Source organism: Chelonia mydas, chromosome 2 (assembly GCF_015237465.2).
Source record: "Chelonia mydas isolate rCheMyd1 chromosome 2, rCheMyd1.pri.v2, whole genome shotgun sequence".
NCBI classification, from domain to species: domain Eukaryota; kingdom Metazoa; phylum Chordata; order Testudines; family Cheloniidae; genus Chelonia; species Chelonia mydas.
Genome location: NC_057850.1, coordinates 2,852,383 through 2,874,204, shown reverse-complemented (window position 1 = coordinate 2,874,204; position 21,822 = coordinate 2,852,383). Strand labels below are relative to the sequence as shown.

Genomic DNA, 21,822 nt, shown 5'->3' with positions numbered 1-21,822 from the left:
TACACCCTTACCCCACCCCCTAGATACTTAAGAACTGCATGGGGAAACTGAGGCACCCCCACACTATTCAGAGGAAACATTAAGAACAGTCCCACTTCGTCACACCCCCACACTATTCAGAGGAAACATTAAGAACAGTCCCGCTCCGTCACACCTCCTAACCTGGCTCTGTGGGCAGGGTGCTGTGATGAATGCAACCGTGGTCAGCTGTTAGTCTGTTCTGGTGCCACAGCAGCCTCTGGTGGGAGAAAGGCAGAACTGCAGCACTTCTCAGGCAGAATGTATTTTCTGCACAGAAAAACAAATTCTGCCCTGGACATGAATTCTGCACATGCGCAGTGGTGCAGAATTCCCCCAGGAGTAAGGGGTGCTCAGCAGCTGCTGTTTGGCCTGGCCACGCCTGGCGCCTGCTGAGTCGGGTTGGGTCCTAGCAGGTGCCTGGGACCTTCCCACTGAAATGTTGGCAGCTGAGTGCTTAGCCAGGAGGTCCTGGCTTTTAAAGGCAAGGCTCCCTAGGAGCCAGAGAGGAAAGCACGGGGTGCCAGCTGGAGCCAGGCTGCTCCCCAGCCCCACATGCCAATGTACATGCTGCCCAATGTCTTGGTGCTAGTCCCTCCCAAGCCCCCCTGTACTCCCATGCCCTCCCACATTCCTCCTCTAGAGCCTGGTGCCCGGGGCTGAAGACACGGCCTGCTTTGGCACTGCCCTTCTCTGAGCACAGAAACGGGGTCCTGGGTTCTGCCACGGAAACGGGGTCCTGGGTTCTCTAGAATTCTGTCCTCCTGTTCTGGAGCCCACGGGGGCCGGTTGCCGTGGCGCAGCAGTGCACTCCATGCCACCCGCCACCCACAAGGGCCCTGCTGTTGAGCCTCCCTTGCCACAGACAAGGCCCTTGAATCAATCTTCGCTGACCCGCTGTTCCCCAGCCGGCACTCTCCAGCTCCTGCAGTTAGGGGGAACTGACAATTGGCCAGGTGACTTGGCAAGTGCTGGGACCGGGGGGCTCTGTGCTGAGCGTGGCAGAGTCTCTGTGGGGTCATGGGTACAGCAGTGGGTGTCTCTCCGGAGCCCCCAGCTGGGGCTGTGATGTTCTCAGCTCGTACTGGCTCAGCAGGGTTGGGGCAGGTCAGTTATTAGATGGGAGACTTCTCAGGATAGAATCAGTGCTGATCCCCAGGACCCAGGTGGTGCTAGGGGTGCTGTGCTGCAGGGAGCTCGATAGGGGGCGCTCTCCTCTCCGAGTCAGCGCTGACCTCAATGCCCCAGCATGGCACTGGGGGTGCTGTGTTGCTGTCAGCAATGCTTGGGGTACTTGCTGCTGGGTGTGCTCTTTTGACTGAGATGAGTCCAAGGTCCTAACTGCCTGTGGTCCTTTGAGATCCCACCCCGGTTTTTGTGACGTGCTGATGTCCTGGCCAAAGCCCAGCTCGGGGGATTCCATTCTGCCTCTCAGTTCCCCCTGTATTTTCAAGTAGATCGGGGCTTCTTCTGCCCCTACTGTTGTGTGGTGTTACAGCGGCTGTTAAGCAGCTGCTGCATCCCACCCCAGAGGTGGCTGCATATCAGCGGCTGGGGAAGTGGTGGCTGTGGACAGAGTCTATGGAGCCCTTTGGGATCTTCCCAGATGGCAACATGAGATATTAACTTGGGGCTTGGCTTCTTGAGGCTTTTCCCAGCTCTACCACCGACTCGCTGGGTGACCTTGGTGGAGGCACGTCCCAGCTCTGTGCCTTAGTTTCCCCACTGCTGACATGGGCCTGATGAATTCCAGGGTTCACTGTATGTAGCACAGGGTGCATTTCCCTGCTGACTGGCTCCTCGCCCTTCCCTTGACAGCCCCCATCGGTGTGGGCGGACGCCCACCTCCCAGGAGCAGCCATGCTACGAGGTGCCTTCGTGCTTTGGAACCTCAGCTTCTTCAACGTGGAGAGGACCCTGGCACGCAGGATGCAGCAGAACGCGCATTACCCCTTCCAGGTGCAGCAGCCCAATGGTGAGGAGCACTCCCCGGCACCAGGCCCTGGAGGTCTCCAGGGTACATGGCCCCACGTCACCCGAAGCTCCTGGAGGTGTTTGAGATGCCCACAAGAGGATGTGTCTGATGCAGCGTCGTGGGGTTGGTGTGTCATGAAGAGGGACCATGAGACTGCCTTTGGCACTCCAGAACCTGCTCTGGAACCCACTAATGTTCTGCACACCCTGCTCCAGAACCTACTGGTGCTCTACCTACGCCTCTTCAGAGCCCAACGGCTTCCTGCCTGCTCTGGAACTCACTAACCTTCTGCACAACCCATTCCAGAACCTACAAATGTTCAACCTGCCCCACTCCAGAATCCACACGCCTCCTGCCTTCCCTGCTCCAGAACCCACTCCAAAACTAGCAAGTGTTGCCCTCCCAGCTCCACAACCAGCCTCCCCTGCTCCAGACTCTGCTCTGGAGCTTGCAAACACTCTTCTTTCCCCTCTCCGAAATAGCAATCATCTGTCCTCCATTCCAGAGCCCACTCTAGAACTCACTGCCATGCTGGCTCCTGCACTCCAGAACCTGCTCTGGAACCTGCTTCTGTCTGCTCTCCTCCAGAAACTGTTCCAGACCCCACAGAGGTTCTGCCTTCCCCACTCCAGAAACCACAATTGTTCTGTCTTCCTGCTCCAGAGCCAGCAAGAGTTCTGCATTACATACTGCAGAGCCCATTCTGGGACCGGCACTTGTTCTGCCTTCCCTGCTCCAGACTGTGATCTGGAACCCACGAATGCGCTGCCTTCCCTGCTCCAAAATGTGCAACCGTTCAGCTTTCTTGCTCTGGAACCCTCTGGCATTCTGCCTGCCCCAGGGAACTCACTGCCTTGGCGCGGGTCCCTGTGGCACCTTACGCTGACTGGCACACGCCAAAGGGAAGAGGGATAGCTCAGTGGTTTGAGCATCGGCCTGCTAAACCCAGGGTTGTGAGCTCAATCCTTAAGGGGGCTATTTGGGATCTGGGCCAAAACTTGGGGATTGGTCCTGCTTTGGGCAGGGGGTTGGACTAGATGACCTCCTGAGGTCCCTTCCAACCCTGGTATTCTATGATTCTAAGAGCCTTCCACCTGCTCCCATTGTGTGCTCGGCCCTGTGGCTCAGGGGACAGAGTGGGCTGGTCTTAGAATTGAAGGTCCCAGGTTTGATCCTTGCTGCTGGCCTGCCTGGGGCAGCCCCAGGCTTGTCCCCCCAGTGTGGTGATTCTCCTGGGGCCTTGCTTGCACGGGGACAGGTGGGTCTGGGTCCCGGCCCATGCTTGAGGCTCTCTCTATCACCCCCAGTGTTGTCATGGAGTATTACAAGGACACGCTGTGGAAGGGGGCCCTGATCTTCCTGCTCTGTGTCTTGGGCGGTGTCTTCTACCTCAAGAGTGAGAAGGTAGGAGAGCCCGTGGCTGGTCCCAGGCTGTGCCCCAGAGCCCCCCGACTGGGGCCAGGCAAAGGGCGTCGTTTCCTTTCCCCCCCCCCGGGGTGGGATATAGCTAACTGGGGACCCCTCACCCCCAAGTCCTCCAGCTACTTCCCCATCCTGGGAGCTGTGACCAGCAGGTCCCTCTCGCTTGCTCGCCCTGCCTCCACCCCCCCGGCTCCGGGTCTTGGCTCCCGGGTCCGTCCCCCACAGGTCTCCCAGGATTACTCCGGCTTCTTCATCTACGGGATCCTGGTCGGCCTCTGGCTCCTCCTCAGCTCCATGCACAAGCGGCACCTGGTCATCAACCACGCCCGGGGCTGCTACCAGATCTACATCAAGAGGCAGCTGTGGGAGGAGGGGCCCTTGCACCAGATCTACGTCCGGCTGACGGCCCAGATGGACGGTACGGCCCCTGCCCAGGGAGAGGGGCCTGGGGCAGCCGCCCCCCGCACGGGACTCTCACCCCTCACCGGCTGCCTCTGGCCTGTCCTGTCCTGCAGCCTATGGGAAATGCTTCTACAGCCTCATCATCAACGGCTACGGGCTGGAGGTGCTGGCCCTGGCCAGCCTGTCCGACAAGTACGAGGTGAGCAGCCCGGCCTGGCCCTGCTCTGCCGGGCACCGCGCTGGACCCTGGTGCATGCTGCCACCACAGCCACGAGCCCGCTGTGAACCTGAGAGATCAGCGAGAGCTCAATTCCGCCCCACCACCTGGCCCGCAGCCCTGCTAGCCCAGCCCTGGGTGCCCCCCCAGCTCTGCCGGTCGACCCGCAGCCCCTGGTAGCCCAGCCCTGCCCCCCCAGCTCTGCCCGTGCCCCTCACTCCCAACCCACAGCTCCTGCCAGCCCAACCCTGGGTCCCCCCAAGCCCTGCCGGTGCCCCTCACTCCTGGCCCACAGCCCTGCTAGCCCAGCCCTGGGTGCCCCCCAGCTCTGCCGGTCGACCCGCAGCCCCTGGTAGCCCAGCCCTGCCCCCCCCCAGCTCTGCCCGTGCCCCTCACTCCCAACCCCCAGCCCCTGCCAGCCCAACCCTGGGTCCCCCCAAGCCCTGCCAGTGCTCCTCACTCCTGACCCGCAGCCCTGCTAGCCCAGCCCTGGGTGCCCCTCAGCTCTGCTGGTGCCCCTCAACCCCAACCTGAAGCCCCTGCTAGCCCAGTCGTGGGCTCCCCCTGACCCTGAGCTCTGTTGGTGCCCCTCAACCCTGACCCGCAGCCACCTGCTAGCCCAGCTGAGTTTGCACAGGTTGTTGGCAGGCCGGAGGCTGCTTTGGAGCATGGGGCTCTCACGACAAGTGTGTGTGTGTGTCGGGGGGGTGTTTGGGGGTGCTCATGTTCCCAGGCCCCATGGCAAGGGCAAGCAGTGAAGGGGTGAGCATGAGTGCCCCTTCCAGGGTTGGGGGGAGACACCCTGGGGCAGGTGCTTGGTAGGGGTACGCCCATCTCCGTCCAGATCCCCTCGCCTGGCTTCATGTCCCCACCCCGCAGGTGCCCACCCACTGTCCCTGGGCCTCTGCCCCGGCCTCATGCCCCCTGCCCTGCCTGTCGCCCCCCAGCACATGGAGTTCCTGGGCAGGCGGATCGCGCGCAAGCTCAAACTCAACTACTTCGACTACCTGGATGTGTCCACGCGCCACGTGATCCGCCACCGGCCCCCGCTGGAGCGGGACAGGGACCTGCAGGTTTGAGGGGGGGGGCCGTGCCCCAGTAAAGCTTGGCCTCCCTCTCCGCTCGCAGCTGTTTGCACTGGGGGGCCCTGCTGGTCCCCCGTACTCTGGGGCTGGCGGGGGTGGGGGCGGCCCCTGCAGTATATCCACTGGGACTTTGCCCCATCCCTAGCCCTGGGGCCCACCCTGCAGATCTCCCCCCCCGATCCCTCCCCCACCCTGCTGCCGACTGTCACCCCCCTCCCAGCCCCACAGCCAGCCAGGCTTCCCCCCGCCCCTCCACGGCTGGCCCTTGGGTGGGGACATGGAACCAATGGGGGGCCGCGGGAGGGGGGCCACAGGAAGCAGCCTGGGCACCTCGGCCTGGCCAGCAGCCCCACGTCCTGCCTCAGAGGCTGTGTCTGATGGTCCCTCCTCGGGGTGAGGGCGGGCACCTGGGCGTCCCTGGGCGACCGGCCATACAGCTGTGCCAACCACCCAATTGAAAAGAGCCCCCGGGCCTACAAGGGGCCGACCCCCCGTCACGTCCAGGAGGGAGCAGCTGCCAGACCCCCCAGGGGTCTCAAACCCGCCCCTCTCCCGCCACAGAGCTAGCCCTGGGGATTGCAGCGCCCCCAGGCTGCCGCAGTGCTCCGGGCTCCCCCAGATCCGCCTGTTCAGAGCATCACCCCGCTGGCCCGGTTCCTCCCCCGAGGGCTGGCCCAGGCCTGAGGTGCTGGCCAGGAGGGGGCTGGGGCTGACTAGGCTGTGGGCGCGCTTGTCCATGGAGGCCGGGGATGGGCGGTGGTCAGCGAGACCATCCCTGTCCCGTGCTGGGGACCTGGGGGATGCTCCAGCCATGCAGGGCAGGGGCACCTGGGGCCGAGGCGTGGCTGGGCACAGCGACCTGGGCCTGGCCTGGCTGCGTCTCTCTGCTCCGGCCTGCTGGAAACCATCGGGCAATGTATAGGCCCATGGCACTGCCCCGTGCCAGCTGCCCTGCACGGCCCCCCAGACAGAGCAAGTCCTGGCCCCTGGGCTAATGGGGGCCCAGTCCCTGCCTCGCCGGCTGAGGTCTGCGGCTTGCTGCCTTCCCTTCTCCTAGCCACGGGGCTGCCGTGCCATGTTCCCCCGCTAGGTGGGGCATGTCGCACTCCAACCAGTTTGGTGGCTCCGAGCCCTGGGCTGTGTGTGTGTGTGGGGGGGGGTTTGCAAAGCCCCAGGATCAAACACACACACCCCGCCCCCCGGCGCTGTTCTGACTGAACTGGGCCCTGCAACTGGGGGAGGAGGATGTGTGGGTCGGGGTAAGAGGTGACCAAGGGGATTCCGTGACACTGGGCAGGTCCCGTCCCTGTCTGTGCCTCAGTTTCCCCATTGGACATGGGGCCGGGGAGCCCGAGAGTGCTGAGGTGTGTGAAGGATGCCGGTGGTCGGTGGGCCCCCAGCCCAGAGAGCAGCCCCCGTCGCTGCAGGGCAGTGCGGGGAGTCGGGCACTAGCCCAGCGCCTGCTTGGAGGTGCCCTGTGCTGGCGAGGGAGGGGTGCTGGGGCTGGCCTGGCCAGAGCGCGTGTTCACGCAGCCCGTGTGACTGGCAGCCAGCCGTGGGCACGGCTGAGCCCAGCCGGTCTCCTCCTGGCAAAGGGCTCTGCCCTCCGGTTGGCAGCTGCCCCGGGGCCAGGTCCTCCTGGGCTCCTCCGTGCTGGGCTGAGGTGCGTAGAGACACGCACCTGCCTGCCCTGCCTTAGCACACACAGACCCGCACACGTGTGCCCACAGACAGTGCGCTGCACACTCGTGTGCCTGGTGGCAACGGGGAGCTTGTTCCAGTGCCTGCCGCCCATCCCCTGCCACTGCCCAGCCCCCTCACCATCACCCAGGCCCCTGCTGCTGCCCACCCCCTGGCTGCCGCCCACCCCCCTTACCACCACCCAGCCCATATCACCACACCCCCCCTCACAACCACCCACCCACCCCCTCACTGCCACCCCCCTCACAACCACCCACCCCCAAGTCACTGCCCAGCCCCCTCACCACCACCCAGCCCCACATCTCCGCCCATCCCCCTCACCACCACCCACCCCCATGTCACTGCCCATCCCCCTCACCACCACCCAGCCCCACATCACCGCCCATCCCCCTCACCACCACCCAGCCCCACGTCACTGCCCACCCCCCTCACCACCACCTACCCCCACGTCACTGCCCACCCCCCTCACCACCACCCAGCCCCACATCACCGCCCATCCCCCTCACCACCACCCAGGCCCCTGCTGCTGCCCACCCCCCTCACCACCACCCAGCCCCACGTCACCGCCCAGCCCCACGTCACCGCCCATCCCCCTCACCACCACCCAGCCCCACGTCACCGCCCATCCCCCTCACCACCACCCACCCCCACGTCACTGCCCAGCCCCCTCACCACCACCCAGGCCCCTGCTGCTGCCCACCCCCTGGCTGCCGCCCACCCCCCTTACCACCACCCAGCCCACATCACCACACCCCCCCTCACAACCACCCACCCCCAAGTCACTGCCCAGCCCCCTCACCACCACCCACCCCCACGTCACTGCCCACCCCCCTCACCACCACCCACCCCCACGTCACTGCCAACCCCCCTCACCACCACCCAGGCCCCTGCTGCTGCCCACCCCCTGGCTGCCGCCCACCCCCCTTACCACCATCCAGCCCCACATCACCGCCACCCCCCCTCACAACCACCCACCCACCCCCTCACTGCCCACCCCCTCACAACCACCCACCCCCACGTCCCTGCCCAGCCCCCTCACCACCACCCAGCCCCACATCACCGCCCATCCCCCTCACCACCACCCAGGCCCCTGCCGCTGCCCACCCCCTGGCTGCCGCCCACCCCCCTTACCACCACCCAGCCCACATCACCGCCACCCCCCCTCACAATCACCCACCCACCCCCTCACTGCCCACCCCCCCCACGTCACCGCCCAGCCCCCTCACTACCGCCCAGCCCCACGTCACCGCCCAGCCCCACATCACCGCCCATCCCCCTCACCACCACCGAGGCCCCTGCTGCTGCCCACCCCCTGGCTGCCGCCCACCCCCCTTACCACCATCCAGCCCCACATCACCGCCACCTCCCCTCACAACCACCCACCCACCCCCTCACTGCCACCCCCCCTCACCACCACCCACCCCCACGTCACTACCCACCCCCCTCACCACCACCCAGCCCCACATCACCTCCCATCCCCCTCACCACCACCCAGGCCCCTGCCACTGCCCACCCCCTGGCTGCCGCCCACCCCCCTTACCACCACCCAGCCCCACATCACCACCCACCTCCCCTCACGACCACCCACCCAGCCCCACATCACCGCCCACCCCCCCTCACAACCACCCACCCCCATGTCACTGCCACCCCCTCGCCACTACCCAGCTCCCCCGCTGCTGCCCACCCCCTGGCTGCCACTCACCCCCCTTACCACCACCCAGCCCCTTACTTCCACCCCCCCTTGCCACCCCGCTGCCCCCTGCCACTGCCCACCCCCTCACTGCCACCCACCTCTTGGCTGCTACCCAGTCCCATGTCACTGCCTATCTCCCTCACCCGCCACCCACCACTGCCACCCACCCCCCTCACTTCCACCCCTCCTTGCCACCACCCAGCCCCCTGCCACTGCCCACTCCCCTCGCCGCCAACCCCCTCACTGCCATCCACCCCCCCTCACCAATACCCAGCCCCCTGCCACTGCCCACTCCCCTCGCTGCCAACCCCCTCACTGCCATCCACCCCCCCTCACCAACACCCAGCCCCCTGCCACTGCCCACCCCCTCACTGCCACCCACCCTGCACTGCTGCAGAGGCAGGTGAGGACCAAGAGGGACAGCTCTGGGATGGGCAGGGTGACGGGGTGTGTGAGGAGAAGGTGAGGGGTGGGGGGGGGCAGGGAGGTGAGGAGGCAGTGGGGCAGGTGGGAGGGGTTAGATGGGGAGAGCAGCCGAGAAAACTGCCCCCTGGGGATGGGGAGGAAGGGGAGAGCACCAGGGGAGGGGTGTGATGCTGCCCGGGGGGGACCCAGGGCTGTGCGGCATGGCGCTACACCTGCCCCGAGTGTGAGGACCATCTGTGCCGGCCGGGACCAGCTCCCCAGCTCTGCCAGCCACCAGCTGCACAAGCCCTCCCCGCTCCGCCTGCCAGGCCCCCCCGTCCCCTGCAGGCCAGTCCCGAGCCCTCAGAGCGCCCCCAGGAGCCCCCGGCCCCCAGGAGCACCCCCAGGAGCCCCCGGCCCTTGCTCCGCTGGGCACGCGGCGTTCACCCACCTGCTGCTCCCTGGGAACAGTGACGCCGGCTGCCCCGTCGCCGCACGGACGCACACCCAGCGCTCCCAGACGGCTCTAGTGAAACCGAGGCAGAGGCCATGGCACAAGGTTCAGCGAGCAGAGCGATGGGCAGGAGAGAGGCGGGCAGCAAATGGCCACCGGTCAAAGAAAACCATCGGACACGTTCTGGAGCCTCGGGCTCTTTAACAAGATACTTCCACCTCGAGAGCAACGCTCCCCCGGAGTCCTCCCAGCGTCGGACAGCCAGGCCTGGCTGTCATCTTCCACCAGTGGGACGGGGCAGCTGGCAGCTCCCTGCCCCCCGAGAAAGATCCCAGACGCCTGTTTGCATCCCCAGATGTATCAGAACCATCCACTGGCCTTATTCACGAACCCCGCCCCCACCCCCGGGTGTCTTTGCCTGGATCCGCCTTTCGTGTAGCTTTCTCAATCTCTTAATCAGCATCTGGCTCCGTCTGCAAACAGGCCTCCATCGGGACACCCCATACACGGGGAGCAGACAAGCGTCTGTCACCCTGCCAGGAAAGAGCCTGCCCAAGACATGACACCTGGACTCTCTGCTGCCTCTTCCCCATGGCCAGAGCACAGCCCGGAGGGGAGAGGGGCCCACTGCTCAGCCAGCTTTGCCCTGGGACAATGACAGGTCTGGTGAGCCGGCGGTGCAGCCACCCTGGGGTCAGGCGCTCCCCTAGGCTGGCCGGGAGTTCCAGTTTCTCGGCCCATGGTCCCGGCAGAGGGCAGCGGAGAACCGACTCCTCTGCCCTCAGCCTGTGTGGTGCAGGTGGTGGGCGGGAGGGAGCAGTGGGGCTGGACGGCTGGAAGGGGCTGTGCAGCAAACACATGGTTTGGGTCCCCGGCCCAGCCCCTCTCTAGGGCCCGGCGCTCAGCACACCTGGGCAATCAGGGTCCAGAGACCCCAGGGGGAGAACCAGAGGTTTAAACCCACCCGCCCATAAGCAGTTAAACCAGCCGTTGGCGTGTTATGTCAGTTTGCGGCACGGCCCCTCCCAGCCGGCAGGCGCCATGCGGCCAGGTCAGGGGTGAAGGGATGTGTGCCTAGGCCAAAAATGGTCCTTGCAACAGCAATGTGACCAGCCCCACCTCGCAGCCCTGCAGGGAGGGCCTAGCGGACGAGCCCGGCTTCGGGCCCTGAGCCATTGTCCGGCCCAGGATAAAACCGCGGGAAAAGGAAGCGCCAGGCTTCAGCCACTGAGAAAGGAGGGAACTTTCCCCACTGGAGTCTCTACAGCGAGTGACGCAATCGCAAACCCGGCCACAATGGAAGGGCTTTGAGTGAGCAGCCCTGGGGCACAGTCCCGCAGCAGGAGGCTGGCCGGGAAGCCTGGAGCCCTCCTGTAGCTGCAGGGACATGGGGGGACTGGTTTAGGGCACCAGGGAACGCTACTTACACTTCCAGCCTAGACAAAGTCCTGGGTGCAACACCCAAGGGTGCATCGTTACTGTCTGTGTAACTCGGTGGGTTTGCTCCCCTCCCCCCACAGCCCTATTTCCTCTGGGAATCTGCAGCTTTCCCATGAAATAAACGTTTCTTTTTCCCCCAAGCTGGTCGCTGGGGTGCAAACTGGGGGGAGCGTGTGCCCCAAAGTGAGCTGGTATCTGGGGGGCTGGTTTCATGCTGACGCACCAGAGGGGACGGTCCCAGGGCCTGAGCATTAAGAACTCGGAGGGTGGATGTGGGAGACCCAGGACCAGAAGGGGTGTTGCCCTTGCCCTGCAAGGCTGGGGAGAGCCAGGGTGAGAGCTGGTGCTCGTGGGCAGGCGGCTGATGGCAGGGAATTGACCCAGACCCCCACAGCGCAGAGGCCCCTGATGTTACAGGGCAGGCGGTGACGGAGCTGCCTACCGCTCCGAGCAGGCGCCAACACGGCCCATTGGCACCGTCAGTGGGGTTCAAACCTGCACGGGCATGGCCAGCTGTAGAGTTTGGCGGGGTGCCGGGGAGCAGAAAGGGGCCAGGAGGGCTTGGCAAAGGAGCTGAATGCCCTGCCCTCCTCTGACGGTGCAGAGCAGCTACACAGACAAATGCAGAGTCCTGCCTTTAGGACGGAAGAATCCCAGGCTCTGCTACAGGCTGGGGACCAACTGGCTCAGCAGCAGTTCTGCAGAAAAGGACCTAGGGGTGACAGTGGACGAGAAGCTGGATATGAGTCAGCAGTGTGCCCTCGTTGCCAAGAAGGCCAATGGCATATTGGGCTGCATTAGTAAGAGCATTGCCAGCAGGCCGAGGGACGTGATCATCCCCCTCTCTTCAGTATTGGTGAGGCCACACCTGGAGTACTGCGTCCAGTTTTGGGGCCCCCACTAGAGAAGAGATGTGGACAAATCAGAGAGAGTCCAGCGAAGGGCATCAAAAATGATTAGGGGACTGGAACACATGACTTATGAGGAGAGGCTGAGGGAACTGGGATTGTTTAGTCCGTAGAAGAGAAGAATGAGGGGGGATTTGATAGCTGCTTTCAACTACCTGAAAGGGGGTTCCAGAGAGGATGGATCTAGACTGTTCTCAGTGGTAGCTGATGACAGAACAAGGAGTAATGGTCTCAAGTTGCAGAGGGGGAGGTTTAGGTTGGATATTAGGAAACACTATTTCACTAGGAGGGTGGTGAAGCACTGGAATGGGCTCCCTAGGGAGGTGGTGGAATCTCCTTCCTTAGAGGTTTTTAAGGTCAGGCTTGATAAAGCCCTGGCTGGGATGATTTAGTTGGGGATTGGTCCTGCTTTGAGCAGGGGGTTGGACTAGATGACCTCCTGAGGTCCCTTCCAACCCTGATTGTCTATGAGTCTATGACCCCTTCCCACCTCCTGCACGGCTGGGCCCAGCCCCCTCGTGCGGGTGCTTTGGGGCACCGTTCAACGGCACTAGTGCAGAGGTAGCTCTGGTTCCCTTTAACCCTCCTGCCACCCTGCTCCCCCCAGCCCTTGGTCCCCAGCCTGGGAAGATCTCTGCGTGGGGCCCACTAGGTCCAGCCCACAGAGCCAGCCGGGCTCTCTCCCGCCGATCCGAGCAGCCCAAGGAGGTGCTGGTCTCGCCCCTTCCGAAGGGAGGGAGCGTCAGTTTCCCCCCTTCATTAGTCTTACCATGCTGCAGCCGACACGCGCCATCCATGCTGGGGGGCCTGGCTTCATCAATCACAACTGCCAGGGCCCCTGGGTCCCATCCTGGCGCAGACAAAGCCTGTGTGCATCTGAGAGACTGGGGTGGGAATGGCTGGCTCATTGGTATTCCTCAGCCGCGGCCTCCCTCTAGGACATGCCAAACCTGCTCTCTGGGGGGCCGTGGGCAGCTGCCAGCTATGGGCTGGGCCTTTCCCAGGGGAGCTGCTGGGCCCACGAGCTGCACCCTGCCCAGATGCTGCTCTCAGGAGCTCTCTCTGACACTGGGCCCACTGCTGGCATCCCAGCCCCACTCCCCCCTCCAGTGCTTGCCAAGCTGGCGCCAGCCATCGAGCCGGCCTGCATCAGCACTGCAAGGCCCCTCCAGCTGCCCCTCTGCGACAGGGGCCAGTGACCTGATCCACTGGAGGGGGGGCTGTTTACCAGTCTGGGGTACTCACATGCCCCCCCACTGTAGTGTCTGGGCACCTCCCCAGAGCAAAGGCAGCAGGGGGCTGGGAAAGAATCTGCCCACAAGACATATGGGGCAGGGGCTGCTCCCTGCAGTGGGTCCCTGTGAGGGGAGCAGGCTGGCGTGTGAGGGCAGCAGAGGTGGGTACCTGGGCATGCGTGGGCCCTCCCAGCATCTCCCGTCCGGGGGTTGGGGGGAGCAATAGATCTGGGGCCTGGGAGCGGGTGTCTTGTCGCACAGTCGTCCCTGCCAGCTGTGTGGGGCGTGGAGGGAGGGGGGCCCTGCAGCACTGCGCCCCCTCTGAGCTGGTGCTGCCCTGCTGGAGGCCAGCCCTGCGAGGCAGCCCCCTCTCCCCGGATGAGGCCTGTCCAAGCCAGTGTTCTCATGGGGCTGGCTGGGATGCTGCCCCCTCGTGCCCCTGGGCACTCCCCGGGCCAGGCGCCCCGATGGGAGCTCTGTGCACCGTGCCCTGTACAGCGCAAGGCACAGAAATGGGCTGACCCGTTCGGGGGGGGCCTCCCAGCCCATCCCGCCTGAGCAGGGTGGCACCACGTGGCCGCTGGGCAGGAGCCCGCCAGGGGCCTGGCACCTCGCCAGGGCAGGCTGCTGAGCCTGAGTTCACCCCGCAGCCTCCACTGCACTTCTACAAGTGTAAGGGAGAGACCCCAGCCCGCCCGCATCCCCCACCCCCCACCCCGGCTCTCGCGGCTGCCGGAGCCAGAGCCCTTTAATTGCTTTTATAAAGTGCACAAAGGCAACAGACTCCATCTGAAGCCGCTGCCCCCCCCCCGCGCCCGCGCCGCTCCAGCAGCCTGTGGCTCTCCCCAGAGGAGAGGGGATCTGTTTCTTTATTTACCGCTTCATTTGTGCCCAGTGACGGGGCGGGCGCCCGGGGGCAGACACAAAGGGGCAGGCCAAGGGGAGCACGGGGCTGCCCAGATGGCAGGGGAAGCAGGGCCGGGTTCTAATGCCGCCTGGTTAGGGGGAGGGGCTGAGTGCCCCCGGCTCCCCCCAAGCTGAGCTCACGAGAAGTGGCAGCAAAGCGGCCCCCCATGGCGAAGACACAGCCGGGCGCGGAGCCTCCCACGGACAGAGGCTGCCTGTCCGTCTCGGTAGGGCTACCTCTCCCAGGTACTGCCCCCGCGGGCGAGGCGTATCCTACGGGGATGAGGCCCAGGCGGCCCTGACCTGCCTGGGGGCCTGGATGGCCCAGCCCGTGCTCCAAGGGATCAGACCCACACGGTCCACAGACTGGGGCTTGCAGCTGGGTATCGTCCGTGCCTCCCACCCCCCAGCCACCGATCTGCGTCACCGCAGCACTTGAGCCCTGGCGTCCAGCCTGGCCCACTGTGCATCCTGCTGATTGCCCCCCTCCCAGCAGCCCCCCTGCTTTCTATGCTCACCCCAGGGCGTCGCGGGGCCCAGGCTGGCTGCTCCCCCACTGCTGCAGGGTGGCACATGGCGGCTCCCCTGGTGGGTCCTTGGCCAAGTCTGATCCTAAGCTCCAGGGCCCTTTATCTCCCCATCTCAGGCCCTGTCAGCTGCATTGTCCCAGGAGAGCTAAAGACCCCAGCCGTGAGCTGGCAGGGGCATGGACATGGTGTGAGGGGCTCTCGGAGCTGCCAGACCCCCATGGACTTAGGCACAAGCCCCATGGCAGTTCCCTGGGCTCGTGCCATCTGCCGCTGACACTCCCCATGCATGTGCACAGCTCCACAGACAGAGCGAACGCCCCCAGAGCTACGGCTTCTGTGGGGTCACAGAATCATAGAATCTCAGAGCTGGAAGAGACCTCAGGAGGTTCTAGTCCAACCCCCTGCTCAAAGCAGGACCAACCCCAACTAAATCATCCCAGCCAGGGCTTTGTCAAGCCTGACCTTAAAAACCTCTAAGGAAGGAGATTCCACCACCGCCCTAGGGAGCCCATTCCAGTGCTTCACCACCCTCCTAGTGAAAAAGTTTTTCTTAATATCCAACCTAAACCTCCCCCACTGCAACTTGAGACCATTACTCCTCGTTCTGTCATCTGCTACCACTGAGAACAGTCTCGATCCATCCTCTTTGGAAGCCCCCTTCAGGTAGTTGAAAGCAGCTATCAAATCCCCCCTCATTCTTCTCTTCCGCAGACTAAACAATCCCAGTTCCCTCAGCCTCTCCTCATAAGTCATGTGCCCCAGTCCCCTAATAGCCCCCTCAGAGCCTCACATACCCACACGTCATCCACAGCCCCCAGGGCAGCTGCTCCCTGGGCACTCAGAGTCCCCACAGGCCTGGGGGTAGGTGCGAGACGGAGCAGATCTTTGCTTATGAAGATTCATTTCCAGCCTCTCCTGTTCCTCCTTCCTTGAGCACATGCCCAGCAGCCGCACTGCTAATGGAGGAGTGGGAGCTGTCCCCCTGCCCGTCTCCAGCAGGGCTCTCCAGTGCGGCCTCGCCACGAGACGAGCCAACCCTGCTCTGGCTACAGGAGAGGCCCCGCTCCAAGCATGCAGCCGAGCAGGGATCGCTGGGCTCCTGGCTGGCGTTCCTGACCCCCTGGGGGTTAGCTGGCGCTGGGATGCTGGAGCGAATGGCTGCAGGGGCAGAGTGACCCTAGGGCTGGCTTCAGGCATGTGTGATGCACAGTCAAACACGCTGCCCCACATGGTCCTTCCTGCCTCTGCGCAACCAGCTGCCTGGCTGCCCAGCCTCGCTACAGTCCCTGGCCTGGGCAGGCTGTGCTGACCCCCAGGAGGCAGCCCCAGGGCCCAGCTCCTCAGCAGGGGGGCCCAGTGTCACTGAACTCACACACAGGGAGAGTGTCACACGGGCATGCACCTACACAGGTACCCGTGCGCACACCCCCACCCATGCACAGCGGCACCTGCACAAACACATCGGATACCTGCAATACTGTCGACACAGACACCCCCCCGGGGCATGCAGAGACCCCCCCAGGCACCCACTAGTGCACATACAGACCCTCCCCAGCAGGCACCAGGAGTCTCAAACCCAGGCCCCCAGGGTTGCCAAGCAACAGCCTTACCCACTGCACCCCTGCCAAGCAAGGCCAGCCCAGGGAACCGCAGTGAACACCCCACCGCCAGAGCTGCGCCCACTGACGCAGCTGGGTCAGGTGACTAGCAGCAGACGGCTGGTTGGACACCACTGGGCATAAAGCTTCTTGTTCCTCTCCCACGCCTTGTCTGGGCCACCAGCTGCCAGGTGCAGCAGGTCCCAGTCTCCTGCCCTAATTTCAGGGATCGATTCTTGCATGACCCTTGGCCTGACATCTGACTCCGATGCCAGCTTCATCCTTGGCAGGGCCGTCAGCATGTCACGGGGTCCCCGGGCGATGCTCTGGAACTGCTCCCTACGAAGCCAGGCAGGACTCTGGGGAAGTCTCCTCTCTGGGAGCAGCCTGTCTGCAGGACACACAGCTCACACAGCTTCCACCTTCCTGGGTCTGACCTCGGAGCCTTGGCAAGGTACCCACCCCAAGGTCAGGGTGCAGAGCCCCTAGCTGGCTCTGGCTACGGGTCATGACCGGGGCACCCTGGGGTTTGCTTGGCCAGACCTCCAGGTCCCCTCCCATTAACACCTTAGTGGGCAAATGGTGGTGCATCCCCATTTCCTTGGGGGCCCTCCTTGGCCCCCCCCGTTTCAGGTGTACCCTCGCTATGGGCACCTTGAATGGGGTCCCACCCACCCCCGTCAGGGTCAGGTAGGTGTTGGGCATCACCCGGGCTGGGCCAGTGTCACCTCCTCGCCCGTATCCCAGTATCCATTGACCTTCCTCTCATCCACCTCCAGGGGAACAAGGCACTTGCTCCACAGGGACAGCCCCGTGCCCACCCTTGAGTCCGGGGCATCCAGCCCCCCAGAGAAGCTGGCCTGGGACCCTTTTGAATAGTCTGTCATCCCCTTTCTCTGCCCCTTCCAGTCAGCAGTACAATGCCACGGCCTTGGGGTCCAGTAAGGGGGTGAGAAACCGGGGCCTGTCTGCAGGATCAACCTGGTGCAGCTCTCAGGCTGTCTCAAAGGCATCCAGGAAGTCCTCCATGTCCTCCCCCTCCTTACACTGGGCCAGGAGGCACTTATCAAAGCTCCGTGCTGTCCGGGGTCCCCCATCACTCACTGCAGCCGGGGTCTCGCTGCTCCTCAGCCTGGCCAACTCCAGCTCATGCTGTCTCTGTTTCTCCTTCTCCTCCAGCTCATGCTGACGCTGCTTTTCTCGCTCCTGACGCTGCTTTTCCTGCTCTTCCTGCAGTTCCCACCGCCTGAGCTCCAACTCTCTCAGTTTTAGCTTCTTCTCCCATTGCAGCCGCCTCAGATCCAGGGATGGGGCGCTCTGCCGGGAGGATCCCCTGCTGGCCACAGGGGTCACGGTGCCCTCAGTGTTCGCTGGGCTCCTCCAGGCCCTTCCCCTAGACATAAGTAGGAGGGGTCTCGGGAAGCCCTCAGCAGCCGCTTGTTCACTCCCTGCTGGGACAGACACCGGTGCCTGCGCTGCATCTGTCAGGCAGCTTCCCTCAGAGACAGGGATCGGTTTGTTCCAGTGATCTCCCTCCTCCAGCTGGGCAATCAGCTGTTCTTTGGTGAGCCTCCAATGCGCAGCCCCCTCTGCCTGCACAGCTCCACCAGGTCGCTCTTAAGGCGCTTGCTATGTATCTCCTTGCTGGCCACTCGCAGACCTGTGTGCTCACTGCTCCCCACGGTTTCCAGGGAGAACCCCCCGTGTGCCAGCCCTTCTCGAGGTCACCACCTCTTTGCCAGGGTCGAGCTGCAGACTCCTCCGCCCTGGGACCACTCGCCGCAATCCCCCGGGGGACCCTGTTACTGCAAAAGTCCTTCTCTCTGGTCACACACTCCCAGGGGTAAACGCCCCCCCAAAACCGCTCCTCTCTGAGCCTTCAGCATGCCTGGTCCTTGTCAATCCCTCTTCGTTTTATTGCTCCCTGTGACGCAGCAGGGAGGGGGGGAGTGTTGACCTGGGAATGTGCCCTGGGGATGGGAGACCTGAGAGCCTGTTTGGCACGTGTGCAAATCGCACCAGACAGGGGAATCGTATCACACAATGTTGCCACATGCACGTTACCAGGCTGATACTGACCAGCACGTGATGAGTTTTCAGTGGTCCCTCACCAGGCGTACCTTGTACCGAGATGGTTACAGTAGCGAGCAGGGTATGAATGCAAGGGTGTGCCGCCCCAGTGGGATTTCTGCCTGACACCCCCATGTGAGGCAGGGGAGGAGCGTTACTTCCCGCGTTGCAGAGGAGGGGCCCTGGCACAGAGCCTGTGGCCAGGGGCAGGGCTGGGACTGGTGACATTGGTGAGGCCTCATCTGGAGTACTGTGTCCAGTTTTGGGCCCCACACTACAAGAAGGATGTGGAAAAATTGGAAAGAGTCCAGCGGAGGGCAACAAAAATGATTAGGGGTCTGGAACACATGACTTATGAGGAGAGGCTGAGGGAACTGGGATTGTTTAGTCTGCAGAAGAGAAGAATGAGGGGGGATTTGATAGCTGCTTTCAACTACCTGAAAGGGGGTTCCAAAGAGGATGGATCGAGACTGTTCTCAGTGGTGGCAGATGACAGAACGAGGAGTAATGGTCTCAAGTTGCAGTGGGGGAGGTTTAGGTTGGATATTAGGAAAAACTTTTTCACTAGGAAGGTGGTGAAACACTGGAATGGGTTCCCTAGGGCGGTGGTGGAATCTCCTTCCTTAGATATTTTTAAGGTCAGGCTTGACAAAGCCCTGGCTGGGATGATTTAGTTGGGGTTGGTCCTGCTTTGAGCAGGGGGTTGGACTAGAACCTCCTGAGGTCCCTTCCAACCCTGATAGTCTATGATTCTATGACTGGAATCTGCGTCTGCCTGTCCCTGAGCTGGGCTCCAGCTCTCACTGTGAGCTGGGGATTCATCCCGCACGGTGGAAATGGATTCGCTGGGCCGGGTGGGCCGGGTGGATTCGCTGTCGCTTGGAGGCTGTAACCCCAGCCAGGATGCCTCTTTCTACCTGCTCCGCTCTGGCTCAGCCGGGAGCGCTGGGCTGGACGGGGTGTCCCTGGCTGAGGGGCTCTGGCCAGTGCCAGGCAGGAGGCTGGACCAGATGCTCTACTGGTCCCTTCTGGCCTGGCCATTACTGGTGCCCCCAAGCCCCATGCAAGTCACTGGGAGTGGCCCAGAGAACAGGTTGTTCACAGCAGCCAAGGCCGGTCTGCTCCTCCCCAGAGCCGGTTCCCTGTGCTAGTGCCCTGTGGGAGGTGGAGGAAGCAAGCTCGCTCTGCATGGGGAGTTCGCCTCCCCCTGGACTGAGCCATCCCGCCGTGGGGACAGAGCTCAGGGCCCGTGGTAATGGGGGCGGGATTCTGCTGTATGAACGGGGTCCCCCTGCCTCCGGCGAGGAAGACTCAGGAAGGAGTCACCCTGCATGGTGACTGGAATTGCGGGGGGGGACACCCCTGTGAAACAGCCCCTCCCCCAATGCCCAAGTTCCTGGGTCCCTGAGGAGGTCAGTGGGGACCCAGGATGATTTAGAGGGGGATTGGTCCTGCTTTGAGCAGGGGGTTGGACTAGATGACCTCCTGAGGTCCCTTCCAGCCCTGAGATTCTATAATTCTATGATTCTATGACCCCTCGCCTCGCCCGCCCCCATATGGCACAGGTGAGACTAGCTGAAGAGAGGAAGGCGAAGGCCAGGGCTGCCAGGTGCATGCCCCAGCCTCATAGCCCCCACCTTTTCCTGGGCAGAGGTGAAAAGAAAAGGAGGACTTGTGGCACCTTAGAGACTAACAAATTTATTTGAGCACAAGCTTTCGTGAGCTACAGCTCACTCTCAGGTCTGCCATCCCCAGTGAAACTCCCCTGCCACATTCCCAGGTCAACACTCCCCCCTCCCTCACAGTGGGCACGAGCTGTTCCCCCCACCAGAGTTCGGAGGCTGCTGGGCCAGGCGACCAGCCAGCCCCCTCTCCAAGCCCCAGGCTCCTTGGCAGGGCAGGGCAGAGCACACACCCCTGGCAGGGCACTAGGCTGCGGTGCCCCCAAGTCTGTGCAGAACGGCGGGGCTGGTTGGCACCTGCTGGGCCCCAGGGAGGTGCAGCCTCTCGAGGCTGGGGGGCGAACGCTGCAGTGTGGGGCAGGCCAGGCAGGGCGGAGCAGAGACGAACAGGCCCTGGGGTGCCCCTTGGATCACAGCCTACACACAGGGCCAATCAGCATTGCTGCAACAGGGAGACTTCCAGCCCTGCCGGGTGTGCAGAGAGACCAGGCCCCCAGCTCCACTCATGGGGCTCATCTGGGGTCCCGCCCTGGAACTGAGGGCACAGACCGGCCCCATGATCCAACACGCACCTGGAGCCTGGCTCTGCCCTCCAGCCAGCACTAACCCATGCACCAGCCAGCCTCACGACGGAGATGGGGAAACTGAGGCACAGATGGGGCTGTGACTTTCACAGGATCATACTGAGTCAGTCCCGGCTTCCAGCCTCCCCCACTCCCTGGCCCAAACTACTAGACCCTACTGTCCTCCCAGAGCCAGGGACTGAACACAGGAGTCCAGGCTCCCAGACTGCCCTGCTCTCACCATTAGACCCCACCTCCTTCCAGAGCGGGGATAGAATCCAGGAGTCTGAGCCCCCAGCTGCCCCATCTCTTCCCCCCCCCCCGCCCTAATCACTAGACCCCGCTCCTCCCCAGAGCTGGGGAGAGAACCCAGAAGTCCTGGCTCCCCCTCCCCCCCACACTCTAACCACTAGACCCGCTCCCTCCCAGAGCTGGGGAGAGAACCCAGAAGTCCTGGCTCCCCCTCCCCCCACATGCTAACCACTAGACCCCGCTCCCTCCCAGAGCTGGGGAGAGAACCCAGGAGTCCTGGCTCCCCCTCCCCCCCACACTCTAACCACTAGACCCCGCTCCCTCCCAGAGCTGGGGAGAGAACCCAGGAGTCCTGGCTCCCCCTCCCCCCACACTCTAACCACTAGACCCCACTGCCTCCCAGAGCTGGGGAGAGAACCCAGGAGTCCGGGCTCCCCCTCCCCCCACACGCTAACCACTAGACCCCGCTCCCTCCCAGAGCTGGGGAGAGAACCCAGGAGTCCTGGCTCCCCCTCCCCCCACACGCTAACCACTAGACCCCGCTCCCTCCCAGAGCTGGCGAGAGAACCCAGGAGCCCTGGCTCCCCCTCCCCCCCACACTCTAACCACTAGACCCGCTCCCTCCCAGAGCTGGGGAGAGAACCCAGGAGTCCTGGCTCCCCCTCCCCCCACACGCTAACCACTAGACCCCGCTCCCTCCCAGAGCTGGGGAGAGAACCCAGGAGTCCTGGCTCCCCCTCCCCCCACACGCTAACCACTAGACCCCGCTCCCTCCCAGAGCTGGGGAGAGAACCCAGGAGTCCTGGCTCCCCCTCCCCCCCCCACTCTAACCACTAGACCCCGCTCCCTCCCAGAGCTGGGGAGAGAACCCGGGAGTCCTGGCTCCCCCTCCCCCCACACTCTAACCACTAGACCCCGCTCCCTCCCAGAGCTGGGGAGAGAACCCAGGAGTCCTGGCTCCCCCTCCCCCCACACGCTAACCACTAGACCCCGCTCCCTCCCAGAGCTGGGGAGAGAACCCAGGAGTCCTGGCTCCCCCTCCCCCCCCCACTCTAACCACTAGACCCCGCTCCCTCCCAGAGCTGGGGAGAGAACCCGGGAGTCCTGGCTCCCCCTCCCCCCACACTCTAACCACTAGACCCCGCTCCCTCCCAGAGCTGGGGAGAGAACCCGGGAGTCCTGGCTCCCCCTCCCCCCCACACTCTAACCACTAGACCCGCTCCCTCCCAGAGCTGGGGAGAGAACCCAGGAGTCCTGGCTCCCCCT

General features: G+C 63.7%; 1 protein-coding gene across 1 annotated transcript; it reads left to right on the top strand.

Annotated features, from left to right (window-relative positions):
- The first annotated feature begins 1,836 nt into the window (after nt 1-1,836).
- On the top strand, nt 1,837-5,153 carry TMEM249 (transmembrane protein 249). Its single transcript, XM_043538934.1, has 4 exons — nt 1,837-2,000; nt 3,301-3,833; nt 3,931-4,016; nt 4,982-5,153. Exons 1-4 carry the CDS (start codon nt 1,879-1,881, stop codon nt 5,111-5,113), a joined length of 873 nt encoding a protein of 290 aa, XP_043394869.1. The 5' UTR covers nt 1,837-1,878; the 3' UTR covers nt 5,114-5,153.
- The last annotated feature ends 16,669 nt before the right edge of the window (nt 5,154-21,822 follow it).